The 14,963-nt window shown below is 38.9% G+C and overlaps 1 protein-coding gene across 5 annotated transcripts in view; it reads right to left on the minus strand.

Annotated features, from left to right (window-relative positions):
- The window catches only part of Mapk8 (mitogen-activated protein kinase 8), a 71,169-nt gene that overhangs the window by 17,358 nt on the left and 38,848 nt on the right, over positions 1-14,963 (minus strand). For 4 of the 5 annotated variants that reach the window (XM_036198951.1, XM_036198953.1, XM_036198949.1 and 1 more), the window contains exons 2-5: positions 12,164-12,332; positions 9,701-9,830; positions 5,574-5,632; positions 5,333-5,471 (exon numbers count right to left, since the gene is read on the minus strand). In XM_036198951.1, coding sequence (XP_036054844.1) covers positions 5,333-5,471; positions 5,574-5,632; positions 9,701-9,830; positions 12,164-12,285 — 450 coding nt within the window. In that variant the 5' untranslated portion in view covers positions 12,286-12,332. Of the gene's footprint in view, positions 1-5,332; positions 5,472-5,573; positions 5,633-9,700; positions 9,831-12,163; positions 12,333-13,862; positions 14,038-14,963 lie in introns of all 5 variants that reach the window. The other variant, XM_036198950.1, reaches the window with a different exon arrangement.

A 14,963-nucleotide genomic window follows, 5' to 3' on the forward strand; every position in this document is an offset into this window, starting at 1 on the left:
TCTATTGAGGGAACTCAAGAAGAGGGAAGACAGAGTCAGTTCCTGTGTCTCTAGGTCCAAAGGCCTATGCCTGAATCTGATGTAGACATTAATGTGTGTCCCTGTTACGGAGGTGTGGAACAGAGAGCAGCAGTATGTCAGCCAAGCACAGGCTATGGCAGGACTGGTACTCACCAACATTCCTGAGTCTGCTCTCCTCACATTTTCCTGCTCTTTTATAAGTAGGCAGGTCTTTATGGCTACATTTGCTGATGCACTGAATAGGGGTGATGTGTGTCATCTGTAGGCCAGCATGTTAAGCCAGTGCATTACTAGGCAGCTTTCTTCTGCTGGCACAGTTAGAACTAGTTATGGGAAGTCTCCCTCAGCAAGGGTGTCTAAGTGTCTACAGGGATACCTAACTCTGCAATATTTGGAAGGAATAAAACTTTAGATAGTTTCTTAAACCAAGTGAGCCATCACAGAATGGCAGAGTTAAGGTGAATCCAGAAAGGGGGGGAGGACTGTGAGGACTAGATGCAAAACCGGCAGCTACAGTTTATCATGTCAATTTTTTGGTAGTTGCTTGAGGAAAAGACTGCAAGGGGATATCTGGCAGGAACAGCTAGAATTTAGTGCCTAAGACAGTGGCAAGAGTGACCCAAGGAGTGGCTTCAATAGACCCTGTGATGTCTGTTAAGACCCTTGGCTCAGAATACTCAGTCTTCCATTTCCCAGGAGGAATGGCTGCTGGTGGCCTTCAGTAAACTTCTCCAGAAACAACCTGTTTTTAGCAGAGGTTAATGAAAGCCACCAGCTGAGACTTTTGAAATAAATGTCGTCAATGTAATTTCTCATTCTGTCCATTTTTAGTTTGTTATGGATACTTCCATGCCTCTCACATGCATAGTTCCACCCTAGTTTCCAACACTGCCCAGTGTAAGCTATAGGTCATTACACCAACAGACCTCAGAATGTCTGCTATTAGTAAGAACGTATCTACAGCTGTACTTTATTTTTCCTAACATCTTCTTCCAAAATGAATTTAAAAGTTAAGAAGAGAGGAAGGAATGATTCCTAACTTATAGTACCAATACCTTGATACCAAAGTCAGATTATAAAACCACCTTTACATAAAAATGAGAAACTAAATCATTAATGAACCCAGTGGTAAAAATCCTCAACAAAAAATACTAGCAAACCATGGTATACTGGAAAGATTATACACTATGACCAACTTGGATCTATTACAGAAATAAAGGGTAGTTCAAAACACAAAAATCTATCACTGTAGATAGTTGAAGGGAAGCCATACATACAGTAACAAATTGGTGCATAAACCTTTGGATAAGTCAACACTCTTTAATGACAAAAAATATGCAAATCAGAAATCTAAGATAAGTGGAGAAGAATTAATCTTCTGTAAGAGGGGGTCTGGCCTTTGTCCTAAACTACAGGTGATTTTAACACCTGGAATATCCTGTCTGACATGACTGTCCTGCTAGTGTGGGGGTTTTGGTCCTAAAGAGCCCAACAACATAATTTATGATGGAACCTGCCAAAGTTCCAACCTTGGAGGAAAAGGAGAGTCAATGTATTGGTATTAATCAGATAATGACCGTTGACTGTCAGCTAGGACAGTGCTATGTTCCTGTGACCAAATAAAATATCTACATCTCAAAAGACTGGGTGAGCTTCTCTGGCTGGAAACACTGCATTGTCATACTTTGGAGCCAACAAAACATCTAAAAGCTCTATGTTGGACTCAGATTTCCCTACAAACCTCTTTCTTTGGTTGGTTCTGACTCTCACCACTCAGTTTACAGTAACCTAACAGTTTAAGTGTACCACCACCAGGAGTCCCGTGGTCATGCTAATGGAAGAGTAAAACTCAGGGAGATGGTAGGATTGGTGATCTGTAACCAGATGGTCTAAAATGGGGGTAGTTCAGGGGACCCTTGGACCTAGGCATGCATTATGTATTAAGCACATTTTATGGAGGCTGTAACCTCTGATTAGACAGCGTGACTTTTACAATAAGAAAGAGTATGTACCAAGCTTCACAACTGCTATCATATCTAATGGTGGCGATGGTTTGAGAATGTTTGCATGTGTCCCCCAAGGGAAATGCTGGAACCTGTACAGGGTGGGGACTATTAGAAAGGAATTAAGTCGTGGACACTGTCCTCAGAAGAGACTAATGTTGGTTTTGTGGAATGGGTGAGCTCTCCTGAAGGAGTTAGTGTACAGTAAGGCACCCTACACTCTTAGTACCTTTTACACACAATCAGATTTGCTTTCTGCCATGCTGATCTTCACCAGAGGCTGATGAGGCTACCTGATCTCAGATTTTCAGCCTCCAAAACTGAGCTAAATAAATTCTTTTCCTTAGCTGGGTGGCAGCGGCACACACCTTTTATCCCAGCACTCGGGAGGCAGAGCCAGGCGGATCTCTGTGAGTTCGAGGCCAGACTGGTGTACAGAGTGAGACCCAGGACAGGCTTCAAAACTACACAGAGAAACCCTATCTCGAAAAACAAACAAACAAACAAACAATTTTTCCTTATAAACAATTGCCTTGCTTCAGGCATCTGTTGTAATAATGGGAAACACGAATCAATGGTGATGACAAGCAAGACAAAGATGACGATTCTGCTACTGGTCTTCAACATTTGACTGTACGTCCTCACTAGAGCAACTGGAGAGGGGAAGCTGTCCAGACTGAAGAGAAGTAAAAGTACAGTGCAGTTGACACGGTCTTTAAAAAAAATCAGTGTATGAACATGTGAGAGGGTTAGAAAGAAGCACAATGACAACTCATGACAGAGGAAAGACCATGTGAAGATAGTGTTTATGGACCTCACCAAAACCATTCAGTTTTAGGCACTGTGAAGTGTGAGAAAATAACTCCTGCTAGTTCAGCTACCCAACTTACAGCACTAAAGGCTAACACAACTTAGGAAATGGAAAGATATTATGGGTTACAAATTGGAATACTAAATACTGCCAAGATGATAAAACCACCAGACCAATCTTCAGTTTCAATGAAATCTTTGTTCAAAGTCCAGTGGCTTTTTCTGCAGAAATGAAAAAGCTGACCTTCAAATTCATATACACTCAAGCAGTTTCAAAACTACTGAGAAAGGAATCAGGATTCAGTTTCCCATTCCAAAGCGGTACAGAGTTACATCTGAAACTGGTGGGTGGAGAGATGACTCAGTAGTTAAGAGCACTTACTGCTCTTGTAGAGGACCTGAGTTTGGCCTCTAGCATCCAAATAGCAGTACACGTGTACACACACGTACACGTACACACACACGTGTACACACACACACACACACACACACACCCCAAAATATTTGTAAAAATGTGATTCCAATATAGGAACAGAAATTAGGAAAGACTAATTATATAAAACTGGCAGTCCAGGAAGAGAACCATATATTTGTGACCAGCTAGGTTCTGAAAGGGTATCAGTACAATTCTCTGAGAGCTTGGACAAATAGATTTCTACATATTGAAGAATAAAGATAAACACTTGCATCATACCTTGTACAAAATCAATTAAAAATAGACCGAAGACCCATAAAACCCTTAAAAGAGATAATGTTGAATATGACCTTCACTTTGGCAGCAGATCCTTATGCAAGACACAAGGGCACTTAAAATTTTTTTTAAAAAATGTGGTATTTCATTAAAGCTAAAACCTTTTACATATTAAGTCCTCATCAGCAAAGTGAAAACCAATCTATGTATGTATAAATTATGTCTGGTAAAGGTTTAGTAAATATAGAACTGGGATACACACACACACACACACACACACACGCACGCACGCACACACGCACGCACGCACGCGCACACACGTTCTCTCTCTCATTCTCTTTCTCTCACATATACAATCTGTAACAAAGAGCCACACAACTGATTAAGAACCAAGGGCTTAAAAATACATGTTTTTTTTTTAACAACCACATAGATATGGCTAACCAACAAATGAAAAGATGTTTGACCACTGTGATAGCTTGAACAAGAATGGCCCCTATAGGATCATATATTTGAATACTTGGTCCTCAGTTGGTGAAACTGTTTGGGAAGATTAAAGAGGTGTGGCCTTGTTGGAAGAGGTGTGTAACTGGGGGTTGCTTTTGAGTTTCAAAAGCCCACATCACTCCAGTTAGTACTCTCTGTTGCTGCCTGCAGAGCATGATGTAAGTTCTCAGTTACTGTTCTAGTGCCATGCCCGCCTACTTTCTGCCGTGCTCCCCAGCAGGTTAGTCATGGACTCGTTCTCTGAAACACTAAGGCCTCAGTAAACTCTCTCTTCTCTAACTTGCCTTGGTCATGGTGTTTTGTCATGGCAATAGAAAAATAATTAAGACAACTATCATTAGCCATTAGGAAAATGTTTATCAAGACTACAATAAAATAACCACTTCATATCCATTATGATGACTAAAAGGAAAAGGTCAGGTACTAAATATTGGCAAAGTTGCAGAAAAACTGGAACCCTTAAATATGGATTCTGGGAATGTGAAATGTGCCCAAAAAACAGTTTGATGGTTCCTTAAAAAGTTAACACATGATACAGTAATTCCACCAAAAGAAAACAACAATAACAAAAAAAAAAAAAACCCTTAAGAACAAAGAAATACTTGCACATGAATTTTCATAGAGAAACACTATTTAAACTGAAAGGAAGTAACACATAAATTATCTGTGGAATACGACATATGGAATATTATTCACTCACAAAAAGGAAGTACATAGCAATATATGCTACAGCATAGACACTGCAAACACATCATACTAAGTCAAAGAAGCCTGACACGAAAGGCCATATATTACATGATTACATTTATACAAAATATCTAGGACTGGTAAATCCAGAGACATTGAATTGCTAGGGTGTGAGGAGACAGAGGTGAAAAGTGATAGTTTAAGTTTTTATTTTAGAAGAAAGGTAATGAAAATTTTTAGAATTTGATATAGGTTGTGGTTGTACAACATTGTGAACAGACTAAATGCCACTGAGTCATATACTTCAAAATAGTTTGTTATATGAATTTCACTTCAATGATTTAAAAGAAAAAGACCATGGCAGGCTGGAGAGACAATGGCTCAATAGTTCAGAGCACTGCTGCTTTTGCAGAGAACTAACGTTTGGCTCCTAGCACCCACATGGCAGCTCACAACTGTCTGTAACTCCAGTTTCAGCAGATCTGACGCCTTCTTCTGGCCTCTGCAGGCGCTGCATGCATGTGGTACACTTAAATACATGCAAGCAAAATAATTAACACAAAATTTAAAAAAAAATCCTTAGAAAAGAACATGGTGATATTTTTCTACTAACCCGGTGAATAATTCCAGCAGAGTGAAGGTGCTTGATTCCACACAGCATTTGATAGAGAAGGTAGGACATTCTTTCATGATCTAACTCCATCTGAATCACTTGGCAAAGATTTGCATCCATGAGCTCCATGACTATGTAACTTCATGGGTAGAAAAAGATGACAGCTAAAGTGTATAGCAACAATCTATGGATAGGTACTAGCAAAACTTTATAGTAACAGCATTTTAATTACCACACTTACACATCTTGAAATTCTTCTAGGGATTTCTGTGGTGTGAAAACATTCAAAAGGCCAATTATCTGCAGCAAAAGCAAAGAAATAAAAACATCAGAAACTACTTCCTAATGCTTCATTTGGGAACTGCAAATACACATGTTACAGTAATTCACTATCAGTTTAAAACCACTCCAGTTTACATACTAAGCACAAATAAACATATATATATATATATTTATTAAAATTTGATTGCTAAGAATTGGAGAACAGAAAAAGAATGACTAGGAAGAACAGAAGATCTTTGGGGCAAATAAAAATGAGTACTATAAAGATGGAAATATAAATACACATACATACCTATATATAAAAATACCATACACTAGTTCAAACTCTCTCTCACACACACACACACACACACACACACACACACACACACACACACACAAATATAAATACCATACACTAGTTCAAACTCATAGGTTCTCTTACACCAAGTGAACCTTAGGGGCTGAGAGTGTAGTTCGGTAGTCACGTTTACTTAGCATGCAGAGACCCTGGGTAAATTTCCTAGCACCAAAAAGAAAAACAGAAGAGTGTAATCTAATGTAAATTATGGAATTTGAGTGAACCATTAAAGCAGGCTTTAAAACTCAGGTGGTAGACACTGATTTTGGGGGTGGGATACGTGTAAGCTTGCATCTTCTTCTCACATTTGCTATGAAATTGTCCTAAGTCTTACTGACTATATGACAAATTATGTAAATATTTATATTAAATAAGTGCTTGATAGAGTATTCATAAATATAAAGTGTGATGTGAAGCCCTTCCATTGACTTTCAAGGACAACTATCCTACTTGGCCCTCAGTTACTACCCATGTCATTCCTACATTCAGCACACTGTAACAGGGTCTTATTCTCATAACAAGTTCATCCCAGACCACACAGGGTCCTTGTTAGAAAGAACTAGCTGACATGCTTTCATAGGCAAGGATGCAACAATGCACTTGACTTATATTTTTAAATGTCTGCTGGCAATTTAAGCAAGGGAATGTTTTTCTAGACATAATCTTCATGGGGAGAGAATGGATGTCATTCATGTATGTATTAAACTCTGCTTACAGAAGGCATCTGTCAGTAAATATTCAGAAAAACATTAAGCCAGAAAGGGTAAAAGTAATTACTTAAGACAGAGGGAATAACTGGTGGGGGAGATGGCTCAGTGATAAAGAGCACTGGCTGCTCTTCTAGAGGACCTGAGTTCAATTTCCAGCACTCACATGGCAGCTCACACCTGCCTGTAACTTCAGTTTTAGGGGATCTGACACCCTCACACAGACATACATGCAGGCAAAACACCAATGAACATGAAATAAATAAATCCTTAAACAAATCTGCCGGGTGGCGGTGGTGCACACCTTTAATCTCAGCACTCGAGAGGCAGAGGCAGGTGGATCTCTGTGAGTTCAAGGCCAGCCTGGTCTACAGAGCGAGTTCCAGGATAGTCAAGGCTAAAAGCATATATAGAAATAAAAAATGGAGTTAGTGAATGCTTAGAGCTGGGAGTGGGAGACCGGGGAGGAAAACTAAAGGACACAGGGTTTCTTCCTGGTTACATATATTAGTGAACATATTAAACTATTTGACTATATACTTTAAGTTGGTGAACTGAATAGTATTTGAGCTGTAGCTTTACTGAGCTTCTAAGGCAAATGGGAAACACAGCTGTTTTGTTTTTCAAGAAAGCAAATAAATATCTTAATCAGATCAGACAGTCAAGCAAAAGTCAAGGACTGACTACTGGATGGAATATGGCTAGATATCAAAGAACTAATAACTACCACAACCAAGTAAAAACCTACTGAAAAACATTATTTCCCTCTATGGACAAAACAACAACAAAGAATAACAGTAATGGAGGAATACTGCAACCAGACATAGTATATAAAGATTTCAAAAAGGTATTTGTGAAATGTCTCTAATAATTTAGATGTGAACACAAAGAATTAGGGGAAGCTGAACAATTCTGATAGTTATATATGTCAATTTCTACAATATACTTAACCGTTCCAGCTATTATGAAGACAATCTGAGCAATTCTGGGAAGTAAAGCCAGTAAATGTAAAGTAAGAATGAAGAGATGGGGGTGGTGTGGGTAACCCCCAACACTCTGGGAAGGACAACCACACTTCACCACTGCTATCTAAAGGGGAACAGAAAGTTTTATACTTAATTTTCCCAGGTCAACAGCATGCAATGTGACTTGCTCTTAGGCCTTTGGCAATTATCTTAGACAGTGTGAGTCAAGTGGTTTAATATGTCCAATAGAGAGACAAGCCTCAACAGCTACTAGAGGAATCCATCAGATACTGTGTGCTAAGTGTCTCATCAGAGTGACCAGGTTAAAAGAGAAACTAAACATGACAAAAACATCGGAAACATCACTTCAAAATAATCTGTGCAGAACAGCAAAGTACTAAAAAGATAAAACATTTTTAAAAAAAAAATCCATCATACACCAGGGGTGGCAGGGTGGAGCTGATTAATGGTGTTTTAACCATATTAGTTTTATATTCGTTCAATGAACAAACTATGTTAAGAACCCAGTCTGGTCAACTGTAGACGGCTAAGCATACAAGACATGCTTCCCTTGCTCTCCATTTAGCAGATGGAACATCTTTATTGTCACCCAGGGTCGGGGGAAGGAGTATTTAAATTCAGTCAAGAAAAACTAAGGCAGTTTCCACAGCCCTCAAAGAAACTAGGTCCAGAGACTAGGAGCATGAGCAGCTCTAGCAGAGGTAGGGCCACAAGCAGAACTCTGACAAGCACCATGTCTGACTCCCACCTGCAAAAAGAAACTGCAATTTCTTCCTTGATAATGACCACTCTTCCTGTCAGCCTCTTTCCCCCAAAACCTAACTTTTTCCCCATCTTAATAGTCAGTTAAAGTCTACTCCCTGCCCTTCAAGTCTTCTCAGTTCATTGAAGCTCACAGAAATCTCCCTCTAGAGATGTCAGCATGCACTGTCTGCCCTCTACTATCTGACAGTTAAATTATTACTGCTTGGTGGTATTTAACTCTCATCATGTTTCACTATCTTCAAAACAACACCATAAGCTTCCCAAATAATAGGCCCAATCCTTAACATCTACATATTTCCCATAAGTAATGAATTGGTAAACTTTAATATACAAAGGTTCTATACATGGCTGGCTCTCAAAATGTGATGAACTGTATTTTCTACACCAGAAAGTATGGAACTCATTATATTTTATAAATTCCTTTGGATAACATGTCTCAGGCCAGCACTTTCAGTTTATAAACTGCCCTTTCTGAGATTCTCTCCTAGTTTATGTCCTCCCGTTGGAAGGACTGTCCCATTAAGATAATCACAAACATATCAGTATGCTTAATGCAAACTTAAAAACATTTAACTGGGGCTGGTGGCTCAGCGGTTAAGAGCACTGGCTGCTCTTCCAGGGGTCCTAAGTTCAATTCCCAGAAACCACACGGTGACTCACAACCATCTACAATGGGATCTGACGCCCTTCTGGCATGGGGGAAAAAAGTTTGACTGTTCATTTTCAAAATGAACGAAAGCTTTATCTTCAAGTTAGAAATGCTTTCCTCATTCTCTGTAAATATTTCCAAAGTTTTTGTTCAACTATTATTATCAGCAGTTATCTGAGTTGAAAGTAAGTACTGATACCACTTAAAAGAAGTCAGAACTGGGTGCAGAGAAGTAGTTTGAATTTTGTGTCCTGTTAAGTTCCAACATCCAAGTACAATGGGAATGATTTCATCTCTGCACAGTTTTCTGAAATGCCAGCTTTGCAGGAAACAAAAAAACTATGATGAGAAAAATTCTGAATAAAATGCTTTTCAAACAATTACCTTCTTAAAACTCTTTCTATAAATTGAATGCCAGAAAACTACCCAATCTAAATTTCAGAAGTCATTTTTCTTTCCCTTTTGGTACTACTACTAATGGGGGTAGGGGGTGGGGAGGGGGAAGATCAGTCTGTAGATTTTAAATAATATTTCAAGCAATTTAAAGTCCCTAATATTAAAAAAAAAAGCCTTGACAGACATGTATTCATGAATAAATCTTGATTTCATTTATACTTATGAAACAAACTATCCACTTACATTTTTGTGATTAACACATTTCATAAGAACTAGTTCTCGGTAGGCTCGCTTAGCATGAGTCTGATTCTGAAATGGCCGGCTGAGCTTCTTGATTGCAACATTTCTTTCGAGAATGGCATCATAAGCTGCACTATAATAAGAAATTTGAAATAAACGTTAAACACAAAGCTCTAAAACCAAATTTACAAAGCAATCACATAGACTCCTTACTTTTTCTACCAAGACTATGTATCACCCAAGATCACTCAGTATAGGTAGGCATGAGTGCATTTAAAAAAATGTATCTACTTTGTATGTACGTGGGGGGGGGGGTTTAGGGGTGTCATGCGGAAGACAGAAGACAACTTGTATGAATTGGTTCTCTCCTTCCACCATATGGATCCTGGAAATAGAATTCAGGTAGTTGGGCTTAATGGCAGGTTTTTTCTTTACTCACTGAGCCATTGATGCACCAATTCCCAGTACTAGTCTGAAGTCTAAATGACTCCTTCACCTTGCACCTCTATCAAGAAAAGACACGTTATATGCTCATGAGCTCTACTTAAAAAAAAAAAAAAAAAAAAAAAAAAAAAATATATATATATATATATATATATATATATATAGAGAGAGAGAGAGAGAGAGAGAGAGAGAGAGAGAGATGGCTCAGCCGCTAAAGGCTAGGCTCACAACTATATATATATATATATATATATATATATATATATATATATATATATATATATTTTTTTTTTTAGGGGGGGTTTCGAGACAAGGTTTCTCTGTGTAGCTTTGCGCCTTTCCTGGAGCTCGCTCTGTAGACCAGGCTGGCCTTGAACTCAAAAAGATCTGCCTGCCTCTGCCTCCCGAGTGCTGGGATTAGAGGTGCGTGCCACCACCGACCGGCTTTTGGGGTTAGAGAAATGGATCAGTAGTTAAGAACACTAGCTGCTCTCCCAAAGGACCCAGGTTTGATTCCCAGCACCCACACGGAGTTTCACAACCATCTGTAACTCTAGTTCCAAGGATCCAATACCCTCTTCTGGCCCCCATAGGCACCAGGCACACAAGTGGCACACAGACATACATGCAGGCAACACACACAGACACACACACACACTAAAAACATTTACAATTTATTTATTGAAGAATATTATAGTGTTTTAATCCTTTAGGACACAAGACAGTGAGTACGTAAAGGAAGCTACACTGAGAGGACATACACAAAAGACTGAAAACAAGTCCTTTAACATTCTGTTTGGAGGAGGAACTAAAAACTCAAGGTATTAATAAGTATGAATACTAGATCTGAGAACCTTAGAAAAGAATAAAAACCAGTGTTTCCATTATACAACTGTTAAGATTTTAATATTTTACCATAATTCTGATTTTTTTAAAAAGAGAAACATATTACAGGTAAAGACTTCTCCTCTTCTGTTCTCAGAGGTAAACTTTTATCTTTTCTACATATGTAGTCAACCCGAAGTATATGGAATGCTTTGCATATTGTACATATTATAGAGAAATAATACAATATGGTGTTTTTGTAGATTGTTTTACTACTTGGGTCTATACTTCTGATAGTGCCCATCTGACACATACAGCTCCAGTTCATTTTAAATGTTGTACAGTATTTTGCTGTTTGACTGTATCCTAATTTTTTAATTCTCCCGTTGCCAGACTTGATGCTGTTTCAACTTCTGCAATTGGAATTAATGCTTCAAAGAACAGCCTAATGTACATGTATTTTGGACATATGCAAGAGCTTTTCTAGAACCTTATAAACATGCTGGATCATAAACACTCCCAACTTCTTTTAACAGATTTTAAACAAATTTTGTTTAAGAAGTAATAAGGATGTAATTATGCTTGGGTACGGCTTAGCATTTCTCCAAACACTAGGTTATAATGCTAACTTAGTGATTCTGAATCAGTAGCAGAACTATCCCAAGGACTGTTATCTACTTCAATTTTTAAAGAATTATGTTCATCTATAAAACCTGAGCATTTTTGTAGAGGCTAGCTTGTAAATCAACTTTAAAGATATGTAAGTTCTGAAACATAGTGAGATGTGCTAGCTGACTTTATTACCCAGTGTGAAGTAGTAAGATTTATGAAATTCGTTTCACTACAGAGCAAAAGTGAAGATTAAGTGAGGTATCTCATAATCAGCTATGGGAATAGATGTACTCATGGGATGAATAAGCCTGCCACTTCCTTTTTCCTGATATAAGTACATGACTTTGACCAAGTAAGTATCTAATCATAGTTTATATTTCAAGAATTACAGCTTAGGAATAACAAAAAAGATCAGTAATCTCTGAGGAAAATTTACCACATTATAGCTTTACATAGCTTTGATTTCTTTCTTTCTTTTTTTTTTCCGTTGAGAAAATTTGATTCTTTACCGAAGGATCTATATTACAAAGAAGAGAAAAGACAGCAGTTAAAGACTGTTTGCCTTATTTTGAAATAAAAACTTACCACACTATTCCTTGAGCTCCTGAGCCTATAGGTTTTAAATTCTGGTATCGTTTTAGGACTGTGAATGTAGAATCTCCAATCTCTACACTATAAAAATTGTTGTCACGCTTGCTTCTGCTCATGATGACAAGCAATTAGTTTAATGGCTTCATCCAAATATTCACCGAGGCTGCAAAACAAAAGAAAGGATGACATAGAGAATGAATTTGTGCAGCATTAACATCTAAGTCCTTGCACCTCAGTAACACAGACTGTTAGGTTATCCTCATTAGGAAGAGTGCATCACAAAAAACTAAACCACTACAGAAGCTTTGCTCAGTACATGTTACGTGTAAGGAACTACTGACTGGTTCTTCAAAACCATTTTATTATGATGAACTGCTACCTAACCTAACCAAAATAAAAATAAACCAAACCTAACCTAACCAAAAATAACAGAGGGGCTGGGGAGATGAGCTAGCCAGTAAAGAACTTGTCACATAAATATGAGGTCCTGAGTTCAAGCCCCAGACAGCATAAAAAGCTGGGTTAAGTAGAGCATCATGTGCAGTCCTGTGTGAAGGAGCTGGGCATAGGAGAATACCTGGGCTCACTGGCCATCAAGCTTAACCATATCAGCAAGCCCCATCTCAAAATATAGTGGTTAGTTCCTGAGGAACATCTGGGGTTGACCTCTGACCTCCAAAATACGTGTAACCCCCATACACACAAAAGAACAAATGTAAGCAAATAATTATAATTAACATGAAAGTCAGGCAGTAAATTATTAGCACATATTGCATCTGTTTAACAAACAAGGGTCTTTTTTGTGTAATATATCCTCTAACACCCAACAGCAACATTTGGCACAACTATAATGGTTGAAAGGATAGGAAGCAGACAGAAAACATAAGATCAAGAAGGGGGAGGGGTCATATATTATTATACAAATAATTCACTTCTGATGTGTTTAGAGCATCAAATAATTCATCTCAGTTTTGACCACAATTCCTTACCACCTGCTGATTAAAAGTCAAGGCTATCTTTTTTTTTTCTCATTGAGTAACAAAATATTGACAAATCTCTCTTTCCTTACTATGCAAGTATTCTATTCCAAAATGCCTGCACTGGATGTGTAGGTTGGACCCATAATCCTGGCACTCTGGAAGCCCAGGAATTTGAGAGTAGCCCAGGTAACAGACTCCATTTAAAACAAAACAAGATAAACAAAAATGCAGGCAAGACATCTTTTGTTTGTTTGTTTGTTTTGTTTTTTGAGACAGGGTTTCTCTGAGTAGCTTTACACCTTTCCTGGAACTCACTTTGTAGACCAGGCTAGCCTTGAACTCACAGAGATCCACCTGCCTCTGCCTCTTGAGAGCTGGGATTAAAGGCATGTACCACCACCACTGCCCGGCTCTAAGCAAGACAGCTTTAAGCTACCATTCACCAACCTAGTAAAATCCAAAGAGAGAGAGAGAGAGAGAGAGAGAGAGAGAGAGAGAGAGAGTGTGTGTGTGTGTGTGTGTGTGTGTGTGTGTGTGTGTGTGTGTGTGTGTGTTTGCTGGAGGTGGTATAGGCAGGTGGTGTTAAGGCAATGATAATTACAATAAAAATTCTGAGAACTTTTTTTTTTTTTTTTTAAATTCAAGACACAGTTTCTATGTAGCCCTGGCTGTCCCGAAACTCACTCTTTAGACCAGGTTGGTTTCAAACTCACCTGTCTGTTTCCTGAGTGTTGGGACTGAAGGTGTAAACCACCCACACCCAACTGACAACTTTTGATGAAAATAATTAACTCGGTAAGTATCCTGGGCAGCCTAGGGCCGGGTCCCAATCTGTGGTGAGGAAGTCACGTGGAAGGTCTGGAAGGTGGGACAAACACTGGGATTAGCCTGCAGGAGAATGAGGAAGGAAGAGGAAAACTAGAAATGGTTCACCAAGGTGCCAGCAACCAGCTTCCTGCCCCTGGCTTTCCTCAGAGACACAGTGGTTGAGGAGCAGCCCTTCTGCTGCTGTGGGCAGACCTGAGTGCTTGAGTGCTAAGTTCGTGGCTATGCTGACAGACTCAGGAGTCCACACTCCAAGCTCTGACAACTGACGTCTTATGACTCAAGACTCTAGAGGCCAGAGATTTATGGTTGTAGATACTTAGGCTGGGTGCTTTACTGGTAGTTTGGCATTTGGCAGCTAGTGTAAGCCCTGATCATGTCTGAAGAGCACAAGGAACCACGTTTACTGTCACTATGCCTTGAATGGGATCAATATATAAATATTTAACAGAGGATCTCACACCCGCCATTTTCCTTTCTTCCTTTCCCTAGTTCCACCCTCCTTCTCATTTCCCTATTCTAACAGACAGGAGGAAGTTCAAGTTAAGACAGTTAAGACAGGTAAAAGACTGTTGAAGAGAGCAGTTACCCTTCAGAACGAGTGTTTTACGGGGATAGGTATATAGCTGGGCCTCGAGGTAGTACAGAGGCAGCATGATGGGGCCCTTTGGGGAGTGGAGCCTTCCCTTCAAAAACCTGGAAAGCAGCTTCATTACAAGAAAGTGGCAGCCCTCAGTGGAGAGGCCACTTTTTAAACAATACCAGAAGGGAAAAACAAAGTGTACTTGAAGCAACAGAACACAATGTTACCTGGTATCCAAGATACTAACATTATTTTGTATTCAAAATACAAATATCTTAAACTATTAGGAAAGTGGTTCTAGGCTGCTCAACATTAGTTGTTTAAAGGAATGCCAATTTTTCTCAATGACATTCAACTGAGTAAAAACAGGTGACCTGATCTGTAGGAAGACGCCATTTTCCAAGGT

The sequence above is a fragment of the Onychomys torridus genome, chromosome 9, assembly GCF_903995425.1.
Source record: "Onychomys torridus chromosome 9, mOncTor1.1, whole genome shotgun sequence".
Classification (NCBI taxonomy): domain Eukaryota; kingdom Metazoa; phylum Chordata; class Mammalia; order Rodentia; family Cricetidae; genus Onychomys; species Onychomys torridus.